A 17,557-nucleotide genomic window follows, 5' to 3' on the forward strand; every position below is an offset into this window, starting at 1 on the left:
CCATGAGCGCTCTTACGTAACGAAGGAGGCGGAGCGCGCTGTGCGCGAGAGGAGTGGGCGAGGCGGCTCAGGGGCCGCAGTTGCGGGGCAGGGAGACTTACATATGTAAATGAGGCGGGAGGAACAGAGAGGTTAGTGTAACTGCATATGCATGAAGGGCGGAGCCTAGCGTGCCCATACTAGAGAGGCGCTGCCCCTCTCCCTTCTCCCCCTTCCCCCAAGATTACTCCATCGGGGCACTTGGACCGCAGATCCAATATCCCCACAAAGCCGCTGGACCCGGGGTGGGAGAAGCAGACATAAAACATGCAAGAACTCCTGGATTTCAAGTCCCGGGAAGGCGGAGCCAATAGGGCCTGGACAGAAGAACGCTCAAGGTCACTGCGGTGACCGAGTGAAGGTCACGGGGAAAGGCGGGGCCACGTGCGTCCGCCTCACGCGGGCAGCCACGCACTGACTCACCGATTGTGCACAAGAGTCTTTTATTTCTCTAGGACTCAAATTCCACGTGGACGGGGTCAGGTTTGGGTCTGGGGACAGGACAAGGGCCCGGGGCTCCAGCCGGGGCTCCAATCCGGCTGTCCCTCGATCCCGAGGCGGTGCTCTCAGTACGCCAAGAGGTTCAGCCTCTTGCTCCGGCGCCTCTTGAGCCCTTCGATAGATCGCTGCAGCTGCTTGGTCAGGAAGTGGTCCCGGCCTACGGCTGACCGGTAACCTGGAGGGCAGAGCTCCGCTTAGGGCAGGGAGCAGGGGGCATGGCCTCCCCAGCAGTGCGTGCCGCATGTGAGAATTGAGCAACCGCGGGTGATTTGGGGTGGCAGGAGCCCTTGGCGCTCGGGTGTGTGTTAATCTGGGAAACTTTGAATCTCCAAGGTGCTGGGCCCTGACGGTTTTCTTTCAAAAGGTCAAGTCATACACCTGCACTCCAAACAGATGGGGGGTGTGGAGGAGGATCAGAGTGTTGAGGTGGAGGGTGGATGAGGGCAAGGTTAGCGGTGTTGCCGGCCTGAACTAGGACAGTGGTAGCCTGCAGCTTTGTGAACCCCTGCTGGGCCACCCACTCTAAGTGATTAGCCAGCAACCCCTCCGTTATTTCGTAAGCAGGGCAAACAAGGGAACTTTCACGCAAGGAATCCATTGTTCAGAGGTTCCTCACAGCACCAAGGGAGGGGGCCAAGACCCCACAAAGATTGTCATCCCCATTCGGCAGGGGGATGGAAACAGCTTTAGAAAAGCCACATCAGCTAAAAAGGAGCTGCCCCGAGGCCGGAGCCCAGGCCTCATGCTCTCCCCACTGGGTGTCCCTGTGGCCAGTCCCCCGACTTTTTACTTATGGTGGGGCTCCTGGAACATCGGTGGGTGGTAAGGGAATCTGACAGGGTAGACACATCCTGAACTCCCACTCCCAGAAGCCTGAGCCCTGCAAAATCCCCCAGGGTCTCTTGTGGGGTCTGAGGGAGGGGCTTACTCCGGAGGGCTTTGGTGAGGATTTCCAGAGCTTCATTCTCCATGAGTTCCATCAGAGGCAGTGGCAGCTGGAGAGGCAGCAAGAGGTTCAGATGTCCAAGGGACCCCGGCCCTGCCCAGAGCTGAAGTGCCCCACCTGCTTGCTCCCTCTAGCCCCAAGACCCCCAACTAACGTGCCTGCCCCGCCACCCTACAAAACACCCTCACCCCTTCACCTCTGCCACCCCCACTCGCCCATCCCCCACTCCGCTAAACCCCCTCATCTCCCTGGGTGCTGCTAACCCTGTTCTGCTGCTCCACCCAGTAGGCTCGATGGGGTGTGTGCTTCAAGATATTGAGCGATGACTCTGAGGAAGACATTTCTGAGAGAAGAGAAAAGAGAGATCAGTCATCTCTGGACTGCTGGGTCTGCCCCGGAGCAGAGGAAATGTATGGGCAGGCATGTGATTGGGGGGGGGGGGGGGCTGCGGGGAGTGGCCTTCAGAGACCAGCCCCAGGTGCCACCTTATTGGAAAACAGTATGGGACAGTAATTTGCCACCCTGGGCTTTATTGTCCCCCTCACCAAGGTTCCAGTTCTGACTACCCCATTGTGTGAGGCTTAGGAGCAGTGACTGAAACTTTCTGACTCTCAAGTTCTTCGTCTGTAAAATGGGGTAATAAGAATGTCCCCTCTATAGAGGTTGTGAAGTTTAAGGCGATCGTGCAAAGGAAGTCCAGTGCCTGGCACTCAATAAATGGCAGTTACTATATTGTTATCAGTTCCAATCCCCTGATGAAGGGGCCCGGAGGCGGGGGGGGGGGGGGGGGGGGGCAATCCCCAAACAGTGCCCAGGAAGAAGGAGGTACTTAAAAATTGTAACCGATGACTGAGTGAATGAAAGATAGGCACGTCCTCAACGAGAGCAAATCCATACGCAAGAAAATAACTTCCTCCTCTCAACTATCCCAATGATTCCATTAAAAGCAGGAGTCCTACCGCGCTGCCTCTGCGCCTTTTGGGGGGGGCGAGGGGGGGGGTTGTCCCGGGCCTGGAGCGCCTGGGCCACAGGACCTTGTATGACGCCTTCCCAGTAGGGGGCGCTCCAAACATGATTGATTTAAAGCGTGAAAGATGAGCGAGGGCGCCCCGCCCAGGAAGGGAATCCTGGAAACTTGGGTCCCATAGCTTCCCACCCGCCTCCCCTCCGCTTTATACCAGCAGATACTGAGGTCCTGGCCAGCCCCCTGCCCTGTGGATACCCACAGCCTGGTGAGGCCACACTGACCAATCTCGGTCTTGGAATCGACGTCCCCCTCCTCTAAATGGCTTCCCAGGGAGCTTTCCTGACGGAGCTGCAGCTCCAACAAGGAGTGGTCCTCCAGCTCCTCCTGCTTGAAACCGTCCTTGTACTCTCCGTGATCCCAACCACCGTCCGAGTCACGGCGGGCCTTCTCGTTGCGCCACCGGCGAGTCTTGCTGTGTGGGCTGCTGTCCTCCAGGTCGGAGTCTTCGCAGACATTGGGCAGAGGCACATTCAGCTTCGACTGCGACAGCGTGGCCCTGGTCCACAGATTCCGGATGTCGTTGTCTGGTCTGGACGTGTCTGAGCCACCGCTGCCCAAAGACGCCTGTGGGCCACATACAACGAGGGAAGCCAAGGGCAGCGGGGAGTGGGGAAGGAGAGGAAGAGCAGGCCGGGGGGACAGGGATCCTGAGCCCTACCAGGGCCACGACTCCGTGGAGTCGGCTCAAGGCTCCGCTTTGGGCTCTTTGGGAGTTGCCCCGGGGCCAAGGCTGAGGGAGAGGAGAGCCTGGGACCCAAGCTGGACTCAGTCTGGGGGCTCGCAGGGTGTGGGGGCCCGGGAAGCGTTCTTACTCTGAAAGGCTTTTCCTCCATGGTTCTGCCCCCAACGGACCCAGTCGCCACAGGCCTCGGGGCAAGGAGGAGGGCGTCACGCTCCAGGAGCGGGGAGGGGCAGGGTCGCGTTCCCGAATGGCGCTGCGGGTCTCGCGAGGGAGAGTTCAATCTACAACCCCCACACTAGATGCCATTATCTCCTCCCCACCCACCCACACCCCCGCGCCCCCCACGTCTGTATTGAGCTTGGAGACGCACAGCCCGCCTTGGCACATTCCTAATCCGGACCCTCCTCGGTAGCCTCCCGGCAGAGACACGGGCCCAAGGGTGGCCCTTTCGGGTGCACGCGTGGCGGGAATGGGGGTGGGGGGTGGGGGAGGGAGGAGGCCCGGCCTGGGGGTCGCAGGAGGCCTGGCTTGCCCCGGAGGCGGCCCGACGCAAGCTCTCCCACACCCACTCGCGTTCCCGGAGCGCGCACGCCCGCAGCGGTGCAAACTGTTTTCGTTTATTGATGCAGGCTTTGAGGCACAGTCGTGAGGTGTTGTGAGGGACGGGCCCAGCCGGGACAGCGAGACAGAAAGCCTTGGGGGGGTCTGCAAATGAATGAAGTGAGGAGAGGGCCAGGAGCCGGGCGGGGGGGGGGGGGGGGAGGGTGGCAGACAAGCAACCCGTAGCTTCCTCCCCAGCCCTCAGTCCGGTCGAAAGAGGCCTCTTTGGTCAAACAAGCGGAGCATGCCAGGGAGAGCTAGAACGAAGCCCTTTGAGAGGCCCAGGCCAGGGGTCCTGCCCCTACACCGGCACGCCTTTTTCCCGGGGACGCCCTGGGCCCCGCGGCCGCACGGGCTTCCGGGGAGGGTTAGGGGGGCGACGGCGACCCCGTGGCGCGCGGGGCAGCGCGCAGCCACGCTCGCTCTGGGTATCAGAGGACTCGTCGATGAAGGCCAGGTTCTCGCTGGGGTAATCCAGCGCGGAGGCGGTGGGCGGGGTGGGCGGGGACGGCGGGGTTGGCGGCTCGGCCTTCGCTGGGAGCGCAGGGGACAGGGGCCCGCCGGCGGGCTGCGCTGGGCACGGCGGTGGAGGCAGGAGTGGCCGCTCCTTCTCCAGTGGCGGTGGTGCCGTGGGCCCGACTCTCTGGGTCACCCGCGCCGTCACGGTGCCGGTCCAGCTGGCGGCCTGCGCCGTGAGGCCACCCATCTGCGCGAGGAGTAAAGGGAGTCCTCGACCGGCCGCCGGTCCTCTACCGCCTCCGCAACCCCGGGAACCTGACCCGTCGTCAGTCAGGCACTGCCCCTCTTTTCCTCCTGGTCCTCCTGCCTCAGCCCTCCCGAGCGAGAGAAAAGGCTCATCAACCCAGCTACCCACTCTCCTCTCCTCCATCGGAACCTAAGAGCCCTCTTCTCCAGGAGCTTTTCTAGAAAGCCCCAGCTTTATTTCAGCCATCCTTCCGGTGCCCCCCAGAGACCTTTGCGTCTCTTATCCGGCTCCTCCGCCGGCTCAGCCAGTAAGGTGATACAATACCGGTCGCCCAGTTAAATGTGAATTTGGATAAACGACAAAGTAAATGTTGATAGGTGTATATCCCTCCCATGCACTATTTGGGACACGCCTATTGTTATGTATGTGAAATTTACATTTAACTGGGCTTCCTGCTTTTTGTTTTGTTTTGGTTTGTTTCTAAACCAGGCAACCCTATCCAAGAGAGCAGAGATGGAGTCACCAGCAAGCCGGCCCAAATGTAACCCTCTGTCCCTGGAGAAGCCCACGCTCTGGAAGGGAGGCCAACGGGTCAGCCCGCTGCTAGGTACAGCGCTTCAGCGCCACGGCGCAAGCGCAGCGCAGACCCAGGGGCGCGCCTACCTCTGCCCGAGTGCGCCGGGACACTACTCGAAGCCAGTTCCCGATGGTGGTGAGTACTGAGGCGAAGTAGGCCAGGCCGAGCAGGATCCAGAACCACACCAGCGGCTGGTAGGCTGCAGAGTTCTGGTTGGGGCTGGCGCCTGGGATACCACCGGGGAGGCCAGAAAGATGTTGATTGTGGGGCAAGCGTTAAGCCTGTGAGCTGCTGGCTCACTGCCCCTCTTCCCAGCTCAGGGAGAGGATCCGCCCTCCCCAGGGCCATGGGTATGCGCTAGAGCGTGTGAATGCCTGCACGTTGAGTGCACGTGGCTTGGAGGTGTGCCAGGTAAGATTATGCAAGCGAGTGTGCTCGCGTGCAAAAGTGTAAACGTCTGTGAGGAGTGCACATATATAATATAAATGTGACGCGTGTGAGGGGTGCGCTTAACATATGTGTGAGCATGCGTGGGGTGCGGGCATGCAAGAATGTAAGGGCATATGAGGTGTTGCATAGGTGCACAAATGTGAAGGTACATTCCGTGAGTGCGGGGAGGGATTGGAGCGAGCGCCTGTGAGCTCACGTACACCACATGGAATTTGGAGGGAGAGGTGAGACTGCAGTCACCCCCTCCCCCCCCCCCATCCCCACCCTGGGCATCAATTAAGTGGCTAGGGAAGTGCAGCGCAAGAAAGGTGGCCTCACCGGCCACATAGTCCCCGAAGCCCACCGTGGTGAGCGTCACTACGACGAAGTAGATGGCCTCCAGCTTGCTCCAGCCCTCCACGTAGCAGAACACGAACGTGGGCGTGAGGACAAAGAGCAGGCAGCCAATCAACAGGAAGAGCACCGCGGATAGTATTCGCACCAGCTCCGGTGGCACGTGCCACTTCTGCAGGGAGGAGCAACGGCCCAGAGCCAAGAAGTCGCCAAAACCTCCGCCGTCGCGCCCCACACCGGCTCCTCCTCGAGCCCGTGCGCGAGGCTCTCGCGATCTCAGAGGCCCGCGCGCTCCCGGTGCCCGGTTGAGGACGTAGGGCAGGGTAACCCCAGCGTAACGCAAGGGCGCGCAGGGCGAGGAGCAGCTCACCAGGAAGATGGCTTCGATGTGACCGATGCCGCGGCGCAGAGAGGAGCCCAGCCGGTCCCCGACCCCTGCCAGCAGGATCCCGAACAACGGGATCCCCACCAGCGCGTAAAAGATGCAGAAGAGCCGCCCGGCATCTGTGCGCAGGGCCGCGTTGCCATAGCCTGGGCAGAGGGAGCGTGCAGGAGGTCGAGGGGCTGCCTGGCACCCACCTTCCTCCCTCTGCATTTTCCCCCTTGAGAAAGCCCAGCGGCCCCCTTGCCCCCCGCCTCCCCCCTCCCCCCACTCCACATGCTCAGTCCCCTCCCCCACCGATGGTGGTGATGATGGTGCCTGAGAAAAAGAAGGCGCTGCCCAGGTCCCAGGCTGAGTGGTTGCTGTTACTGGTTGAGTTGGTGTCAGGGTCCGCACCCCCTCCCAGGGCATCAGCCACCTCCTGCAGGACAAGGCGCAGAAGGAGGAACCTCAGTCCTTCCCTACTGTCCTGGCCAACCCCCTGGCCCTCCAGTCTCCAGAGTGGTTTCCTCCCTACCCCTCCCAGCTCTCCCCTTCCCCCTGGTCTTCCTGAGGCCAGTCCCTCAGAGGAGACATTGCAGATTGGGCGGCCCAATTTTGTTTGGCCTCCACCTTGTTTTAGAAGCATTTTAGTCTTCTGTCCCTTAATTTCACGCAAACGATTGCAAATATACAGCGGTCAGGAGCACAGACCCGGCGCAGTCAGCCTGGGTTTAAATCTTGACCTCAGGCAAGTTAACACTCTGTGCCTGTTTCTGCCCCTGTCAAGTGGGGATGATGGTAACAGCACCTACCTCAGAGGGTTGTGAAGAGTTAAAGCACTCGCAACAAATTAAGCCCTGTGTATTTGTTAACTCAGTCCCCAGTGGTGATCATGTCCAGCCAGTGATGTCCAGCCCACCATTCCCATCTCCGCTATGGAAGCTGAGTTTGAGTTCCTTGCCTTAGAAAATCTGATGGAAGTCAGGGGCCCTTCCCCCAGGAGGGTTTGGATGCCATCAGATTTTGCATCCAATATTTGAAGGTTCGTGGACACACAAGCCCCCGCCCACCCTGCTGAAGTCCAAGCCAAACCCTGTGCTACCTGGTTGGTCCTCAATAGATATGATTAGATTAATGAAGTGGCCATGTGTCTGTCCCTCCTGCCACCTTGTAGGTCCCTCCAAGGCAGAGTCCGTGTTTTGAGAGTATCTGCCTTAAGTGACGGAGGAGCTCTTACCGAAGGAGCACAGAGCCACCGCACAGGGCCATGGAGGAGATCATAAAGCACATTCTTTCTCTCTGACTGCAATCCTCATTAGCAAGACCCATTCCAAATTCATCTTCTTAAGGCGACTGCCCCAAATCCTCCGTAGCTCCCTACTGTCTTAGCATAGCATCCAAACTCCCAGCCCAGCATTCAAGTCCCTGTTCCCAACCTCCTTTTTTTCCAGTCTTCTCTCCTGGGGCTCCCATTGGGAACCCAAGCTGCCGTGACTTTACCCCCAGATTTTGAGATGATCCCATTTCCTGTCATAATAATTTTTAAATGAAGCCAAGAAGTGAAATGTATGATTAAAGTGATTTGATTTTTATTTTGCAAGACTTTTCCAATAAATTCACTACTTAGGGGGAAAAAAATCCTTTGTCATCCTGTGTGTTCTAATTTTTGCTTCCAGTGACGAGGCATCTGCTAAACCCGAGCTCTGCAAAACACTCTGAGCTTTCCAGCTTCCCCGCCTTTGCCCATGCTGTTCCTCTGCCGGTAGGTCTCTGGCAACCCAATCGCACATCTCTAAATCCTGCGCCTCTCACCTGCCTCCCGTCAATTTCCAGCTCCTCCCCGAGGCCTCTGGCTTCCCCCTCAAAGCCCCCAGCACCTAGCCCAGGGCCCGGCACACAACAGGTGTTTAACAGAGAAGGGAGCAAGTTAAGTTCCCTTTCCATTGAATCCTACAGTAACCTGTCCCTGGATCTGTCCCCTCATCCCGAAGTGACATCCTCTCCGGTATAGCCTGTACCTGCACCTGTTCCACCCCCTATGCATTTCCCTGGTCACCCTATGGTGACCAGCCAGTAGGTGCATAATTGCTGCCTCCCTAATTGTGGAAGAGAAAGCAGCTGTCGCCCACACTTCTAATTTCTGCCATTCCTTTTCTTCTTTTTTTATCCAGGGAAAAAGCATTTCCACTGTGGAGAAAAAATAGGTCAGATTCCCTCCCTCCCTTCCTCTGCCCTGTGGTCTGGCCAGACACATTCTCCTGCCCGGGCCTCTCTGAGCCTTCCTCTGCATTCTGGAAGTATCAGAGAGGACGTCAGGCCGCCTGTGTCCCGGCCCCACCCTGCCCCTCATCTGGGCTCCTGGTCCTGCCACCTTGGGAATCAGCTGGAACACGGAGGCCTCCGTGCGGATGGCTCCTCCCTCCCAAAGAACAGGCGGAGAAAGAGGGGGACTCTTCAGTAAAGTAATAAACATTAATTTATTAACGTGAAACCTTGGAGGTTTTACATGACGTCGCTCAGAAATCAGAGGAAGCGACGAAGGTGCTTGCCTGACGGTACCCCCAGCAGGCTGAAGCCCGGCGCTGTTAGTCACTGAACCCAAAGCTGACCCCACCCCTGCCTTGCCCCTTCCTCCAGCCTTCTCATCATAAGCCCGTGCGCTGGCAGTGAAGGGGTGCCTAACCTGGCATCCCGGTGGCAAGCTTAGGGGATCCCGGAACCCTCTGAAATCACCCGGACGTGTTTACATGTGCATTTTTCCAGGGGTTAGGGGGCGTGTTCAGTGTTCTTGGGTGTCTCCAAGGCATCGGTGACTCCAAAGCAGTAGAGAAACCAGTGTGGCGTGGCCAGATTTAGGAGACAAAAATACTGCGCAGGGCGTATTTATTTTTAAAAACTATTCGCTGCTTAGTGGCTAAAATTCACAAGTATCCAGGCGCCCTGGGTTTCATTTGGCAACCTTGAGCCGGTGAGGTAGGCCTGTGAAAATGTGACATATCTCACGGGCTCCAGCCATTTATTCATTTCTTCCTTCACTCGTTCCTTCACTCAACCACCGTCAGTCACACCGAAGAAGACAGTCCAGGGGCTCAGTCCAATGCCAGGCAAGGCCTGGCAAATCAATGCCCCCATGGCCGCGATACTGAAAACCCAGAGAGCCGGATCGCAGCCTCTGGCCTGCGCCCCTCAGCGGCACCCTACCGTCAGGGGGTGCCGGTCTGGAAGCAGCAACCCAGCGCGGGGCCCCACTGGCATGCAGCTAGTTTCGGGGGGGGGGGGGGGTCAAGGTGACTGCTGAAGGGGTTCCTGCCCACCCACGCACCTTGATGAAGAGCCCCAGGTCCTGGTCGCTCACACATGGATGGGCCCTCAGGAACTTCTCTCGGACCTCCCCCAGCTCCCTCTGGGCCTGCTGCTCGTGGGGCTGCTCCAGGGCCTGGAACACCAGGGCACCGGATACCAAGTAGAGTAGGACCAGGGCCAGCAACGCCAGTAGGGTGGTGCTGCGCATGGCGCGCCCAGGGGCCCGGTTGACTCCACTGCCCGCCTGGGGAGGCCGGGCAGGGGGTTCCTGGGGAGCTGTGGTCACTGTGGGTAGAACCAGGGAGGCCGGGATCAATAACCTGGGCTGCCACCCCCACACCCTCCTCTTCCAACCCCCACACACCCAAAGGTCCTCGGAGTCCCCAGTCCTACTGCCCATAGGTGTCCTATCTTCACGTCCCTCTGCCGGGACACTTGGGACCGGGGCACACCCAGTCCCCCCACCGCTGCCCTCCCCCTTACCTCCATTGCCCGGCCCTCAGCCCCTGTCCAGGGACTCCAGGACATGAGAAGAGAAGAGGGCACCGGGAAGGGAAAGGAAGGAGAGTGGAAGGGGGAAAGAGAGACTGAGCCTGCTGAGCGAGAGGCTGGACAAGCGAGAAAACACCGGGGGCCTGGAGGGGGCGTGAGGCAGCGGCTTCAGCGCAGGAGGCTGAGGGGGCGCGGAGGCGCGCGAAGAGAAGGCTGGAGAGGCCGGACCGCGCAGGGCGGGGACGGGGATGGCGGGTCCCGGCTCCTCCGCTGCGGCTGCGGCAGCATCTTCGCGCTTCTCTCCCCCCCTCCCGCCTCTCCCCGCTCCGCGGCGACCCGCTGGGCCGGACGGGTGGCCTCCAGGGTCTCCCAGCGCCCCGCCGGGCTTTCGAGGAACCCAAGGGCGGGTTCCCTTCGCTGCGCAGAGCAGAGGCAGGGCGGAGGGGTGGGGGGCGGGGGGAGGGTGCTCGGTTCCGGGAAGGAACAGGGCGGGAGCGATAAGGGCCGAACCCGGGCAGCATCCTCCGGGACAGCTGTCAGCCCCCGGGACAGCGGGTGGCGGCGCCCACGCGCACACACGCGGGCACAAAGACCCGCGCGCCCACGCTCCTCCCTGCGGCTCCCGCCCGCCCGGCTGCGCGGGCCGCACGCACACGCTCCACCGGCACGCTCCCCAGACTCACGGGCACACCCGGACCCCCAGGGGCGTGCGCGCCAGGCCGAGGCACCCCAGAGGTCCACGCGCACGTGTGCACACACTCCCGTGCACACACCCAGGCCGTCGGGCCACCGCGCAGCGCTCGCCACCCAGACACGCTGCACCCCCGCGGTTCGCTCCCACCGCCTCCCGAGTCTTCCACGCTGACGCCTGGGAGCGTGCGGGCGGCAGGACGCGCGGCCGTACGACTCCCGGAGGCGCCCACGCGCGGGAGGTGCGCGCCCCGCCCGGCCCGGCCCTCCCCCCACCCTGCGCACCCCTGCCGGGGAGTCCCGTCCGCGCCCCCGCTCCCGTCCCGCACCCCCTCCCGCGCCAGCCCCGCACTCACTGTCGGCCCCGCTGCGGCTGCGGCTGCGGCTGCGGCTGCGGCCCGGGCTCCCGCGCGGCCTCGCCGGTGCCGGCTGGGCCGCGGAGGCGGCGGCGGCGGCAGGGGCGGAGCGGGCGGCCGCCGGGGCTGGGACCCCCCCCCCTCCCGCCGCCAGAAGCCCCCCTCCTTCCAAGTTTAACCCCTCCGGCGCCGCGCCTCCCTCCGTGCCGCGCCCTTGCCACCGGCGCCGGGCCCGCAGCACCTTACCTGCGGCCGCCCAGCCCCCCAATTCCGGCGGATCTCGGCAGGTGACGGGCCGAGGAGCCCGAGAGGGGCCGCCGCTGGGTCCGACCTGGAGTCTCAGACCGGAGTCCTGGTACTGCCCCGCCGGCCATCCAGTGTGGCCAGCGGCACGGCCCCAGCCTGGACATCTGCCGGCTCACCTCTCCGGACAGGCACCACGCTAACCTCCCAGCGTCTCCCAGCCCCATTATGGCCCTCAACTCCCCGCCCCTGGGGACAGCCTGGCCCTTGGGCTCAGCGCTCCTGAGGGAGGCGGCCCCGCGGGACAAAGGGGTGGGCGATTCACTGAAACAACCTGGAATTGGCTGAGGGAGGACTGGGACCCGGTTCTGGAAAGTCATGCTGGGGCACCTCCTGTCCCTCCTCATCCCTTGGTCCTCACCTCCGTGGCTAGTGCCAGGACTCCCCCCTTCCTCCCCCGCCCCTCGCAGCCTGAACACCCAGGGTTCAGGCAGGTCTTGGAACTGCTCCCCTCTCGGTTCTCACCCACTTCTTTGCAAACCCCGATCTCTCCCCAAATCCTCTAGCCTGGGGGCCTCAGCCCTCACAGTGGGTGGTTTTGAGCCTGGGCTCTAAGGCTGACCACCCCCTACCAGGAGAGGGCGCAGCGGGTTACTACGTTCTCAAGAGCCTCCCAGTCCCTACTTACGGAAAAGGGATGATTAATTATCACCTCAGAGTGCTGTTCTGAGCATTAAAGAGGTATTTGTAAATGCTCAAAACAGAGGCTGGCACACACAATAAAGTGCCCTAGAAATGTTAGTTTCCTTTCAACAAAAAGGGACTGTTCAGCTTCGAGCTGACTGGGAGTCTCAGATGCCCTCTCTGGAGGCCGTGAAGATCTGATGCCCAGGATAATCCCAAGTGAAGTTTCCAGACAGGAGCAGTACTAGGCCCCCAGGAACTACGAGGAGGTGTGATGACCAGGTACGTGGACAGGAGAGAGACCCTCTGATAAAGGAGTCCCAGCCATAGGGCAGATGACGGATAGGCCAAGACTGTGGCAGCAGAAGCAGTGACTGCGGTATTAGGGGCAGCCAGAGAAGGAGCCCCCAGGGCCACCAGGCAGACTATGTGGGGGCGGCCCAACTATCTGGCCACTTCCACACCTGATAGGGAGGTGGGGGCTCCTCAGTCCCAGGCCAGGTCCTTCCCTGGCCCTGAATGCCAGATTGGGCAGGATGACAGGGAAACGGGGTTTCCAGAAATCCTAATGCAGCAAGGGTAACCGGCATATGAGACACACGATCATCGTGCCGCAGGACCCAGGAGGGGGGACATGGCTCCCTGACCTGGAGACGAAAGACTTCATAAAGGAGATGACATTTGAAGCAGGTTTTGAGGAAAGAGTAGAAATCGTTCAAGTGAGGAAGAGACCGGAGAGGGAACAGGCTCTCCGGGCCTTCTTTCCCCTTAGACTGCAGGCTCCTGCCTCTCCCTGCCCACCAGCCTTAGTGGTTAAGTGACCCCTGCCCAGCCCAGCCGTTCCCTCGGAGGGCCGGGGTCCAATCAGCCTTCGACCGAAGACGCGATGGTGCAAGGAACACGAAGCAGACAACTGACAGACCGTGAACGGATGAGGGGCACAGACACTGTTTATTGAGCGGCAGGTGCAGGAGAGGTAGCTGGCTCCAGTGTAGAAGCAGAGGCGGCAGGTCATGCCAAGGTGCTGTAGGGCATCTGGCAGCCAGGGCCATGCCCCCCATCCTAGGGGACAGCACAAGCTCACTACGACAAGAGTAGCAAGGAGCTGGCCAGGGGAAGAGGCGGCCACAGCCTCCCATGATCCTGGGCAAGAAGCGGCAGGTGAACTTGGCACGGGGGGGTGGCGGGGCCTGGGATGGGAGGACCGGGGTCTGGGTGTTCTGGGGGGAGGACAGTAGGGGATCACGTCTGCGGGGTGGAGTAGAGACTGTGGTGGTGGCCACCTGGTCCCAGCACCTGGGAGAAGAGCAGAGGAGTGGTCCGTGTCTGGCTGCCCCCGCACCAGGCTGGCTCCCGCCCGATGGCGCCATACCAGCTGCCGGAGCCTAGGCTGCCTGACATGCTGCAGGCAGAAAAACAAGGGTCAGTCCCAAGGCAGTGACCGGGGCCACACTCCCAGCAGCTGGGGGAGGGAGAGAGGCTCAGAACAGGGCCCGGTGCCCCAGCTTTCCAGCGCCCAGGGCCCGAACCCTCTGGACTGCGGCAAGCTGCATCTCGGGGTGGGAGGTGGAAGCCAGAGGGGACCTTACCTAGTACAGACAGGAAATGGGGGCCATGGCGGGGGTGGGGTCAAGGGGAAAGTGGCAAGACCAGGCTCTAGGTCCCCACGGTTCAGCAGGGCAGGCGGGGAGGCCGGAGGACCTGAGGGAGGCCGGGGCTCCTACCTGGTGCTCTCGCTCCGGCCACGCTCCCAGGAGCAGCCCTCATCCTCACAGTGCCCAGCCCGGTCGAAGAAGTAGGAACGGGAGCCAAAGACCTGCCCATTGAGGATGCGGCTGGTGCTCTGGGGGAGGAAGCCGCCATCATGCTTTCTCCCGCCCCACCGCTGGCTTCCCGCCAGACCCCAGCCCAGGGATTCCCAGTGTCCACCCCTCGCCAATGGCCCTCACCAGGTCCTGCGGGGGCCGGTGCACCCGGAAGAAGCCCACCAGCAGGGTGGTGGGCAGCAACTCCCACACAAAGAGGATGAGGCCAAACACCAGGTAGCCTTTGTTCCCCAGGTCGTTCACCAGGTCCGCCTAGGAAGGCAGGGGGTTGTGTCAATCCGCGGTCGTGCTGGCGGGGGCACCCGGACAGAGCCGAGGCCAATGGGGTGCCGAGAGCCATGGCTACTAAGGAGGCAGCAGACGAGCCGAACGCCCACCTGGTCAGAGACGTTGTACCAGTCATAATCGAAGGCATCCAGCCGGCTCCGGGGGGCCAAGGCCAGGGCTGCCAGGTTGTAGCAGGCCCGGCTGGCATAGAGCAGGACCATGGCGCCACCCATCGCAGCCGCCTGGCACACACTGGTCCCCTGGCACAGATGACAAGAGGGGACTCTCAGGGAAGGGAGGCTCCAGTCTCCTCCCCACCCTGAAGACCACTGCACGAAGACCCCGAAGGGCACCCGGGTATCGGGGCTTGGGGCCCTACCTTGGCCTCCAGGTAGATGCTGGTGGAGGGCGCCCGCCGGGCGACAAGGCAGAGGCAGGCGGCAAGAGACAGTGCGCAGATGACAAAGAGGGAGTCGCTCACCAGGACTCGCACCAGCAGGAGGGCCCAGGGCTGTGCCCGGCGCCGGCGGGACAGCACAGCACACAGCACATTCACCAGCAGAAAGAGCAGCGAGGCCCCCACGAAGGCCCCCCGGACGGCCAGCCTGCGGCCCACAGCACAGTCAGCCCCAGGCAACCGTCCCTAGCGCTCACTGACCACCCGAACTCCCCCAGGAGACCCTAGTTGACGCCAGGGTCAGAACCAATCCAGGCCGACGCTGCCTGCACCCCGGCTCTCCGGTTTTACAGAAGGGGAAACCGAGGCCCAGTGAGGTCAGGTATGGCTGACAGCTATGACACAGTGCACTGAGCACGGGACTGAGAGTCGAATGTAAGCCCTGACTCTGCCTTCCGCCGCATCTATGACCTTGAACGTGTGGCTTTACCTTGCTGGGCCTCAGTTCCCTCATCTCTCAGATGGGGATAATAACAGCCTCACGGGTAGGTCGTAAAAAATGTTTGTGAAAGCTCTCCCTAAACCGTAAGACGTTATACAAATGACAGGCTTATCACCGCCAGCCAAGGTCACCCAGAAGTGGCAGTCCGGGGCTTGCAAGGGCTGGAGCCTCCAGCCCTTCTTCCATCACCGAAGACACTGGGACCCTCTCCCCTCACGCTGCCATCACCGTTTCCATGATGGTTGCCCTTCACGGGTGCAATGCCTTTGCCGGGCCGTCTGCCGCAGGTGCCTAACTTTTCCAAGCCCTTCCACAAACACCTCCTAACTTGTCCTCGCCTCAGCACTGCACAGGAGGGGGGCAAGAGATGGACACCAGCCTGGTCCCTAACCCCTGGCCTGGCGGGTGTGCCCACGTGTCCCATGTACTTACAAGCCTCGGCTCATCTCCGGCCGGCGCTTGGCCTTGGCCTTGAACACAACCTGGGAGCAGAGATGCCCATCATTCCTTCAGGCCCTTGGGGCTGGCCACCCCACGGCCCACCCCCTCCCCCCACCCGTTATCATGGTTACCTGGGCAAAGTAGAGGTTCATAAGCGTCAGCGTGAAGAACTGTAGGCAGACAGGGCAGCAGTAGAGAAGCCAAAAGGGCAGGGGTCCCAGGCGGTTGGCTCGGGGGGTATCTCGGAAGTAGAAGGAGAAGAGGGTGGTGCGCAAGGCAGCCCAGAGCAAACAGAGTGCCAGGAACACCGTCTGATAGCTGAGGCGCTTGTGCCCATATAGAAGCACCAGCCAGAGTTGGGCATAGACGGAAAAGAAGAGTAGGGCGTACAGGGTGGTGTAGGCCGCAGTCAGCCCCAGGGTCACGGCGGGAGGCAGCGCAGGCACCAGCCCGGCAGCAGGCACCAGGCCAGACAGGTTACTCTCCATGTCCGGAAGGGAGGCCTGAATCCCAGAGAACGAGATGGAGGGGAGGGCAGGGGGCCAGGGAAATAAATATGGAGGGGTGGGAGTTGCAGGGTGCAGCGACAGAGACGGGGAGCTCAGGAGGAAAGAAGCTGCGACTGGCCAGGCCCTTCCTCCTCAACAGAGGGACCCTGCCCTTGCAGCGGGGCACAGGCAGCCTGGGGCCGGGGCCCCTCACTCTGGGGCGTGGAAGGACAGTCCCTCGCGAGGGCAGAGGCGGGAGGTGGGCAGGGTCTCCTCCCTGGGCCAGCCCCAGAGCGGGGTGAGGGGGTGCAGAGGCTGAAGGACAGGGGTCCCTGGCCTTGGTCGTTCGAGTCGTCTCGGCAGGAGGGGGAGAGCCGAGAGATACCCTTCGGCCGAGGGCAGCGGCCGCTACGGGTGGGGCGCTCAACCCCCAGCTCTCCCCCTCCCCAAACTGGGGGTCTCTCTCCCCTCCAATAATCCGGATTGGGGACGGCCTCTGCCTTCTGTCCTCGGAATTCCGACGCTGCCCCCACCCCACCCCCCACTCCATCCACTCTCCAGCCTCGGGGGGCGGGAGGAGGCCGACGCCGGGTCCTCGGGACGCCGCCGGGGGAGCCGGCTCTGGTCGCTGGGACCCGGGGCTCCGGCTCCCCAGCTCCCCGGCTCCCGCTGCTCCGCCCCCTCCTGCGCCTGCGCCTGCGCGGGCGCCGTTGGCTACGCTAATCGCGCAGGGTCTGGCCCCACCAGCTCCGCAGCTGCGCGCCGAGTCGCGCCGCGCCCGGCGCGGAGCCGTTCGAGAATTGGCGCGAGCTGCGCCGCCGGCGGGCGCCCGGGGTTACTAGAGGCAGCGGGAGGCCGAGACGCTGGGGCGAAAGCGCAACCGGCGGACGCGCGGGTGGGCCGTGCCCAGGGACGGCGGGCCTTGTTTGTTTGGGGGGCCGCCAGTTCCCATGCTTCTCTTGCCCATCCTCAAATCGAGATCGCGCCAGCCGGCCGGGGCGGGGGGGGGGGGGCGGTAACGACTTCCCCTCACCAGCTCTCGGAAGGAAACTTCCGCCCACAGCCAAGATGGCCCCCGGGCCCCGCCCCCCCCCCCCCCCCCCCGGGCTTAACCCGCAGGGCCCCGCAGTCCCCCGGAGGCGCGCCCGCCCCACGCCCTGGCCGGCCGCGGTTCCCGCTCACCTGGCCGGCTGCCCTCCCGGCGCGAAGGCCCCGCGGGTCCTACGGTCACCCACAACGGGGCCCCCTCTCCTGCGCCGGGGCAGTCATCCTGCCGGGGAGGAGGCTCCCTCGCTTATCTCGAGCTCTCCAGAGCTGGCGCGGGGAGTGGTGCCCCCGAGGCGGGCGGTGCGAGGTTTCCACTGTGGGGGAAGAGGGAGCGGGACTTCCCGACCCGGCTACCCAGTCCACTCGGAGCAGGGACAACAGCAACAACAATCGCATCCAGGTAGAGCAGTGACCACAGCAACAACGAATGCATCCGACGGCTGAGCTTCGGCTAAAGCTTTGCAAAGTGTTTTCACCCACAGTAGTCACCACTCGGTTTACAAAGTTCACTGGCTCCTGAGGGAGGTGTCATTATCCCCATTTTACAGGAGTGGAGACTAAAGTCCAGGGGGCTGAAGGGCTTGTCAGCAGAAGCT

At 62.2% G+C, this 17,557-nt stretch overlaps 3 protein-coding genes across 6 annotated transcripts; all 3 read right to left on the bottom strand.

Annotated features, from left to right (window-relative positions):
- Window positions 1-465: 465 nt before the first annotated feature.
- On the bottom strand, window positions 466-3,502 carry CATSPERZ (catsper channel auxiliary subunit zeta). Its single transcript, XM_015079880.3, has 5 exons — window positions 3,326-3,502; window positions 2,735-3,077; window positions 1,750-1,829; window positions 1,469-1,535; window positions 466-715 (listed from the first exon to the last, which is right to left on the bottom strand). Exons 1-5 carry the CDS (start codon window positions 3,344-3,346, stop codon window positions 606-608), a joined length of 621 nt encoding a protein of 206 aa, XP_014935366.2. The 5' UTR covers window positions 3,347-3,502; the 3' UTR covers window positions 466-605.
- A 136-nt stretch (window positions 3,503-3,638) lies between these two features.
- KCNK4 (potassium two pore domain channel subfamily K member 4) lies at window positions 3,639-12,800 on the bottom strand. 3 transcript variants are annotated; one of them, XM_027045446.2, is made up of 7 exons: window positions 11,313-12,800; window positions 9,548-9,813; window positions 6,541-6,664; window positions 6,232-6,392; window positions 5,847-6,033; window positions 5,165-5,304; window positions 3,639-4,501 (listed from the first exon to the last, which is right to left on the bottom strand). In XM_027045446.2, exons 2-7 carry the CDS (start codon window positions 9,734-9,736, stop codon window positions 4,097-4,099), a joined length of 1,206 nt encoding a protein of 401 aa, XP_026901247.1. In that variant the 5' UTR covers window positions 9,737-9,813; window positions 11,313-12,800; the 3' UTR covers window positions 3,639-4,096. The 3 variants fall into 3 exon arrangements, with proteins under 3 accessions (XP_026901247.1, XP_026901246.1, XP_026901245.1); XM_027045445.2 differs by lacking the exon at window positions 11,313-12,800 and adding an exon at window positions 11,067-11,176; XM_027045444.2 differs by lacking the exon at window positions 11,313-12,800 and having other exon boundaries at window positions 9,548-10,980.
- A 125-nt stretch (window positions 12,801-12,925) lies between these two features.
- On the bottom strand, window positions 12,926-17,235 carry GPR137 (G protein-coupled receptor 137). 2 transcript variants are annotated; one of them, XM_027045450.2, is made up of 8 exons: window positions 17,097-17,235; window positions 15,558-15,929; window positions 15,418-15,467; window positions 14,466-14,691; window positions 14,197-14,346; window positions 13,943-14,071; window positions 13,718-13,836; window positions 12,926-13,395 (listed from the first exon to the last, which is right to left on the bottom strand). In XM_027045450.2, the coding sequence occupies exons 2-8, from the start codon at window positions 15,912-15,914 to the stop codon at window positions 13,236-13,238; spliced, it is 1,191 nt and encodes a 396-aa protein (XP_026901251.1). In that variant the 5' UTR covers window positions 15,915-15,929; window positions 17,097-17,235; the 3' UTR covers window positions 12,926-13,235. The 2 variants fall into 2 exon arrangements, with proteins under 2 accessions (XP_026901251.1, XP_026901252.1); XM_027045451.2 differs by lacking the exon at window positions 17,097-17,235 and having other exon boundaries at window positions 13,718-13,809; window positions 15,558-16,595.
- Between the last annotated feature and the right edge of the window lie 322 nt (window positions 17,236-17,557).

The sequence above is a fragment of the Acinonyx jubatus genome, chromosome D1 (genome assembly GCF_027475565.1).
Source record: "Acinonyx jubatus isolate Ajub_Pintada_27869175 chromosome D1, VMU_Ajub_asm_v1.0, whole genome shotgun sequence".
NCBI lineage: Eukaryota > Metazoa > Chordata > Mammalia > Carnivora > Felidae > Acinonyx > Acinonyx jubatus.

Bases quoted from the DNA above. Each gene is read 5' to 3' on its own strand.
- CATSPERZ (XM_015079880.3), bottom strand. From the start codon at position 3,346: ATGGAGGAAAAGCCTTTCAGA. The intron at 3,078-3,325 runs GTAAGAACGCTT...TGTGGCCCACAG, and splicing joins TGGAGGAAAAGCCTTTCAGA to GCGTCTTTGGGCAGCGGTGG. The intron at 1,830-2,734 runs GTCAGTGTGGCC...CTCTTCTCTCAG, and splicing joins CGATTCCAAGACCGAGATTG to AAATGTCTTCCTCAGAGTCA.
- KCNK4 (XM_027045444.2), bottom strand. From the start codon at position 9,928: ATGGGCAGTAGGACTGGGGACTCCGAGGACCTTTGGGTGTGTGGGGGT. The intron at 5,305-5,846 runs GTGAGGCCACCT...GTGGTATCCCAG, and splicing joins CTTCGGGGACTATGTGGCCG to GCGCCAGCCCCAACCAGAAC. The intron at 4,502-5,164 runs GTAGGCGCGCCC...CTCCTCGCGCAG, and splicing joins CCCGGCGCACTCGGGCAGAG to ATGGGTGGCCTCACGGCGCA.
- GPR137 (XM_027045450.2), bottom strand. From the start codon at position 15,914: ATGGAGAGTAACCTGTCTGGCCTGGTGCCTGCTGCCGGGCTGGTGCCT. The intron at 14,072-14,196 runs GTGGGCGTTCGG...CTGCCTTCCTAG, and splicing joins GGTACAACGTCTCTGACCAG to GCGGACCTGGTGAACGACCT. The intron at 13,396-13,717 runs GTAGGAGCCCCG...TTCTGCCTGCAG, and splicing joins GGCCGGAGCGAGAGCACCAG to CATGTCAGGCAGCCTAGGCT.